Here is a 6,988-nt window from a genome sequence, read left to right as displayed (position 1 = left end):
GACTCATACAGACAATACGGGAACCAGACTGTTCCATATTTGGTACACGTTGCCAGGCCGTGGGGGGTAGGGGGGGGAGAGTTGTCAACAATCAACACTGGTTTTTACACCCTATAAGTTTCTTTACACATGGTTTTAACCACTGCATTTATCCATTTCATTCACTTTTTGAGGCGCCTTTAATGTCCTTAAAACAAATATTGTTTATTACAACACAATACTAATATAAAACTTTTAACCATGGGTGAAATAAACATCTCGAAGACTTAGCCGATTCTACTGGTCTGCGTAAGACAACAATAATTATGGAAACAACCAGCAACCAATCAATCGGTTGTCAAAATAGGTTCCACAAGTTAGTAGCTACAGTACAGCATTATGATCAGCTGCTTCATGTGGTGCTGATTTTAAGGTGTACCGAAACAACCTAGCACGTGAAGGCTATCGAACACTACTTCCAAGCGATAATGTTTATTGTGCTATACACAGTGACCCAAACTTCTCTGTGTGAATAAAACTCTAGCATTCAGTGGAAGCAAATAAGCAGTACTGCCATACGATACTTTTTTCTTATAGTTAAAACTTTTGTATGTGCGGGGATATGAACCTTAACTGTGTAACCAATCAAAGTAGGCTTTTGAAGATTACCTTTATAGGGTGTTACTTGTTTTTCAACGTTTCACAAAATACTATCACGAACGTTTTTATCTTAAAACTTGAGTGCCCTCGGAAGTAAAACAGTTAGGCCCAAGGCCACTGACTTAGTTGCTGCTGGTATGCGAAGACTTTCTAGACCTCAGAGAAGTTCGACTTGGCCCAGGAGACTCTACAGTGGCTAAAATCGTACCGGGAGCATCTGCAAGACATTCTTCTGGCAGTCGATTAGTCATGAGCATGGCTGTGCCTGTGAAGCGCCGCACATTATGACCTGTGCTGGTGGAACGCCGATGTGACAGTCCTGCGTCATCAGTTCCTTGCTGGAAGGAGGAAAACAGACTCCTGCAATAAAAGAAAAATGTAAATACAGGGAACCCCATTAATCCGACCACAAACAGGACACCCAAAACCTTGTTGTATTAACATGGGTAGTAGAATAAAGGTCGCGCAGGACCCTTGGAATCATTATGTATGTATTTTTTTTAAAGAGTATGCACGAACTGCGACGACTGAAGCCGACAACAAACGAAATACTCACGAGCGTTTTTTTCTCAAAGTTCTTTGTACAAGTAATTACACGGTATTGTTCTCAGCCTCGCATCCCGTGCGCTGGAACATAGCGAATCATCATAAATAGATTCACAGCTTTGAATAAAGCACACGTTGTTGTAAACATTGACTCGGAAGGTCTTTGGAAGCCCCAAAACCTGCAATTTTGTGTCCAAGTTTTCTCCGCCGATATAGAATTTCAAGAGTTTATTCGCGAGGAACTTGAACTTGGTGCACTCTATTGTGTTATGACAAGAGCGAATTTTGAAATTTTGTTCTCAAAATGAAGATAGCAAGTTTTAAAGTTTAGATTTCACATTTTTACTCTCTCAGAAACTATTAACTTCAAGCAGTTTTTGAAATCGAAAATTTCGTTCTTGTCATAACACAAAAGAGGTTATGATTCATCACTAGGTTATATAATCATTTAATTCGGTGCGCTGTTGTAGCAGTTTAAGAGCTTGTAAGATCACAGTAAACGGTCCCCTCTCAGTAAAAGGACAATCATGATGTAATTCCATCACCCCTTAATAACCGTGATAAATTTTAAAGGAATCGATGTTCAAAATGTAGTGAATTAAAGCTTTACAAGATAGCACCCCGTCAAGAAATTTGGCTAATGAATTTATTAATGAGCAAGGGTCCTGCGCGACCTTAAAGGTCAAATGAACAGAAATTTCAAAATGCCATTTTAACCAACCAAACGCTAAAACTATCCATTATTGAGTAAAATTAAGAAAATTTTTTGCTTTCCGAGCCTTAAAGCGTGAATAACAGCAAAAAATACGAAGATTTCCGAAGGCTTCACGAAAACGTTTTTGAGTGACTGCGCACTGAAATGTAAGGAACGGAACGAGTTTGTGACGTCATATTTGGTGTTTTTGAAGACAACCGCAGACCGACCGATTCCACAGACCGCACCGACGGCAACGTCAACGATAACGTCTGTTGGAGAATGAATTTATATTTTACTTGAGAATCTCGCAACTTTCCGGACGTATTCTGCTTATTTATTGCTTTAAGAACTAGCTCCCGCTGAATATTCAAAGAGAGCGTTTAACCCCAAATAGAAAAACCAAATATTAGCCGTCTGGGTTGACGTTGTCCAAAATACGCATAATTTCGTCATTTCACGTTGTTGTTCGGCAGAGAACGGCTTTGAAGTGTACCAAGAAGTAGTATAGAGAGGATTCGACAAATACCACTCTGAATTAGACGCTTTATCGCAGCTGGAGTTTGTTTTTTGGCAAGTTTTAATGAGTCACGCTAAATTCCCCGACTTTGTTTACCCACGCGGAAAAAAGACAAAATTTGCATACCATGTTCAGGCAAGCCCTTGACATGTTCAAACAAGCCCGTGACTGTCACGCCACGCGACGCTTTTTTGACAGGCGGCGATGAGTCATGATATTACAACGTCTAAAAATATCATTCGGGGAAACCCCCGACACCCACGCACAAATTTGCATGTCAATTGAACATTTGCGGCCATTGGAATATACACAAAGATGGGTCGAGGAAGACGTGGACTTTGTCTTTTAAGTGGAAAAAAAAACTTGAAAAATTTTATCGGTCCACCATCAGAAATCTTTAAACACGAAAAAATCGCAAAGGATGCTTTACAACCAAGGATTTTATTGTCAGAAGAGGCGATCGCGCAGTTGAAAACTTTTGACAAAGGGCTTGTCGCAAACCTCTTGACAGGAAATTGACTCTTTTATACGTCTTAATATTTACTAGAAATTATTAAATTTAACAAACCTGTTTTTGTATTTATTGCTCCGTTTCTATTTGCAATTGCGGCCAAAATTTTGTCTCCTTTTGATGCTTCTAATGAAACGTCCTGTTTTTGGAAATTAGACTCGGTTGGACTGACTGTGGCTGACCCCCTTCCACCATCTTTTTTTTGAACCTTAATAAACACCTGTACTTTATCATTCACAATATTATCATCTTTTTTACTTTCAATAAAAAACTGCCATTCTTCAATTATTCCATCAACGGGCATAATGAAGTAATTTAAATTAAAATTAAATTTAACCAAATAAAAAACAACAGAACTTGAGCCAAAACCACCTCCAAGAGTAGTTGTACCATCTGTTCCATCATAAAAACCGTTTATGACAAAATTTTTGTCTTTTTTTAGAAAATAGTTTTTTAACTCGTATCCATTCAGATCAAGATTTGTTTCTAACAAAAGGTCTCCACCTGAAAAAGTAAAAGGCTTTTCAAAAACATCGCTTGGCACATCTGACTGATAACCTTTTACACCATAAGCAATTAAATAAGCTTGCTCACTTGCTTTTGACCCAAAGTAACCAGGGTTGGTTATATCAATAAAAAGTTTATCGTCACTGCTTGACGGATCTTTTTGTGAGTGAATAATTGTTCGCGTGTATTTTGGACTGTGATTGTTAAAGCGTTTTGTATGATAATTAACAGTGTTTCCCCCAAAAGGTGACGAAGCACTTAAACTCCAGTTAAGATCACTTTCAGGAAAGAAAAATTCAACGCAAAGAGTGTAATCACCAGGGAACAAGCCAGTGAGGCCGATTTTAAATCTTGAATTAAAACTGTCTCCGGATTTTAGTAAATTAAAACGAAAAGCGTTTCTGTTAACTAAGTGAACACCAGAGTTAAAATTGTTAACAGTTGTTAATGAGTCAAAATTTGTAACTCCTGTAAAAGAAGATGCTGAAAAAAACAAATGAGAAAACAGATTTTCTTTTGTTCCTGAAGAAATTGTGTGTGTTCCAACATATTTTTTCATTGATGTTAAGTTTACAGCGTCTTGGTCACCAACAGGATTTGCAAGCTGTTTGATTGAATGGTCGTTCATTACCAAATTTTGATTAACAACACCCATTTGTCCAGGGTCGCCTTTTGCCCCAGCGGGACCTTGCGGACCAGCAGGGCCAGTTGGTCCAGCATCTCCTTTTGGCCCTTTTGTTCCAGCAGGGCCAGTATGCCCAGCAGGCCCTGTGGCACCAGCGGGGCCAGTTGGACCTGTTTCTCCTTTTGGACCAGCAGGGCCAGCAGGACCAGTCGCACCTACGGGGCCAGAAGAGCCAGTTGCACCTTGGGGCCCTTGAGGACCAGCAGGGCCAGTAGAGCCAGTTGGACCGCTGTCACCTTTATCACCTTTTTCACCAATGTTACCTTTTGCGCCAGTTGGGCCCTGTGGCCCTTGAGGACCCGTATCGCCTTGCGGTCCAGCAGGACCAGTAGGGCCACGAGAGCCTTGAGGACCAGCCGGACCAGTTGGACCTTGTGGGCCTTGGGGGCCAGTATCGCCTTTATGACCAGCGGGGCCTGGTGAACCTCTTGGACCAGGGGGGCCGGGAGGACCAGTTGTTGATGAGCTGTCTGAAGGATGCCCTGTGTCTCCGTTAAAAGCACCCATTATATATTTGTCAAAAAAAATTTTTTTGGTTTATTTTTTAATGCCAAGAAAGAGAATTTATTAAAATGTTGGTTTTGAACCATAACCCTTTGACAATACCCATGAATTGAAGCTTTTGGTTCCACCTTTTTGTTTATAAGCCTTGTATTCACGTTTGTACCTTGCGACCATTTGTTTGGCAGTTTCAGAAGACATAGGAGCGGGTTTAAATGCGTCTGTAAGCAATTCATACCCTTTTTTCCAATCGACCACCCATGGTACTTTATTTTTTTTCACAGCGTCATAAGTTTCTTTAGGGTTTAAATGCTTTAAAAAATCAAATAAATTACCCCCCTCTTGTGCTTTAACAAATTTTGTTTTTTTTACCCCACATTCAGCACAAATGCATTTTTGCATTAGGCGTTTGTTTTTGGTTTGAAAAATTTGTTCGCTGTTGGGCAGGCATTTGGTCATTTTTTTTTGTTTGACGCAATAACTTGTAGCCATGTTATATACATTCGTCAAAATTTTTTTTTGTTGTTTTTTTTGGACGGTCGTGATACAAAAAAGAGAATTTTGTTTTGGTGGCAAGATCAAGCAGATTTCTGTTTATTCCAAGCTCATCCGCTATACGGTTATTTTCTCTTGGGAGAAAGGAAAAAATGCAAAAATGGCTGCAATTATCACGAATATTTTTTGGCACTTTGAAAAAACATTGTGAAAGATAAATGACGCTGCATTGCCGATGCCTTCCGTTTATGAAGTAATTGATAATTTCGTTTTGATTGCTTTCACAAACCATGTCGTCAAATATGACAATTTTTTGGTTGTCATCTGTCAGCTCTTCAAGCAGAGGAACGTCTTTTGTTGCTTCAATGACTTCATAACCTGTTTTTGGATTGACTCTTTTTTCAAAATCGTCAAGAATCAACTGGTACTTTTCTTGATGAAGGTTTTTTGCGCAAAGATAAATCTTGTCGTAAACTAAAAGCTCATAAAGCATGTGTAAAAGAATGTTTGTTTTTCCAGAGTTGCTCGGGCCACAAATAAGCATGCGAAAGGTGTCAGACAGAGGGCATGCTTGGATGCCCTTGTTTGAAAGCACTTTGCGAAGAAAACTCAGGATCGTAATTTGGAATCTTCATTTTTTTTTGTTGATTATATATATACGCGAAAAGATGTCGATGAAAAAATGGCAAACACTTGCTGAAAAAAAGGCCGCTGTTGAGCGCCAAAATGACAAAATACTTACTGCAATGAAAAACAAAGCTATTGAAAAAGAATTCGGTCAGCTTTCAGGTGAGGAGGTATTTAAACCGCTAACACGAAGGCTTGACCGCGCCTTTACCAAGCAAATAAAAACCGATGCTGAAGAAGGTCCAAACTATAACATAGATGATTTCGATCTTTATAACCCATTTGGTGAAGATTTCAGGCCAGATGTGGAAACACCCCCACCAACTCCGCCGCCGTCACCAGAAGTACCTGACTATTCGATGGTTGAATCTGACCAAGATTTCGAAGAGGAAACTCCAACATCATCACCACCATTAACATCATCACCAGTCCCACCTCTTGCGGAAAAGGAAGATGATGATGATGATGATGATGCAGAAGGTGATGATGTTGCAGAAGGGGGTGATGCAGCAAAAGGTGATGATGGCGCAACGCTGTCACACGACTTGTCTCAGTCAGTTGAACGGGCCAAATGGGGAACACCACAAAAACCAGGAATCGAGGGATCAGAATCAACAGACCTGCAGGTGCTAAACAGCATGTTGACAAAAAATGTAAACAATCCCAACTATGTCGTGAAAAGTCCGAAATCAAAATTTTACGGTTACACTCTTTCAGACATAAAAAAAGCGCGAGACGAAATTTTAGAAAGAAGGGGAGAAAAGAAAGCAAAATCTTCTTTATTTTTTGAAAAAGAACCACCAGATCAAGAGGGGAGCGGTGTTGTTGATGAAAATGCTCTTGTTGACAGCCTTTATATAAGCATCGGTTCCATTAAGGCAGGAAACACTTCAAAAAAGTTGCAAAGACAAGTAGCGATATTGTTACAAATGTTAACAAAACAAAAAGTGCTGTCAACAGAAGAAGCAAAAAAAATTTCACATAAGTATAATATACGATGAAACATCTTAACCTTTTGCTCAACTCCTCGATTGCAAAAAAGAAAGATGCAAGAAATGAACCTCACGACTTTCAAATCTACTTTGAGCCCCCAATTAATTTAGACTCTTCAAAAAGGTACAAAGCTGCTCTGAACGAGCTTGTAACAATGAGCTATTCTTGGTATAATGTTTCAGAAAAATATAACAACAACAAATTTAAATGGAAGAAGAAAAGTGACTCAGAGTGGATCACTGTCACCATTCCTGACGGAATGTATGATTA

General features: G+C 39.5%; 1 protein-coding gene across 4 annotated transcripts in view; it reads right to left on the bottom strand.

Moving 5' to 3' along the window:
* Window positions 1-133: 133 nt before the first annotated feature.
* Window positions 134-6,988, bottom strand: part of LOC144634503 (cation channel sperm-associated auxiliary subunit epsilon-like) — a 44,509-nt gene continuing 37,654 nt past the window's right edge. For 3 of the 4 annotated variants that reach the window (XR_013567213.1, XR_013567215.1, XR_013567214.1), the window contains 2 exons: window positions 451-999; window positions 134-386 (listed from right to left, as the gene is read on the bottom strand). Coding sequence is in view for 1 of the 4 variants with exons in the window: in XM_078493469.1 (XP_078349595.1) it covers window positions 762-999 (238 nt within the window). In the remaining 3 variants the exon portion in view is untranslated. Of the gene's footprint in view, window positions 1,000-6,988 lie in introns of all 4 variants that reach the window. The other variant, XM_078493469.1, reaches the window with a different exon arrangement.

This window comes from Oculina patagonica, chromosome 13 (assembly GCF_052425735.1).
Source record: "Oculina patagonica isolate OP01 chromosome 13, crgOcupat, whole genome shotgun sequence".
In the NCBI taxonomy this organism is placed as follows: Eukaryota; Metazoa; Cnidaria; class Anthozoa; order Scleractinia; family Oculinidae; genus Oculina; species Oculina patagonica.
Note: the sequence above shows the minus strand (reverse complement) of the source record. Positions and strands in the feature narration are given on the sequence as shown.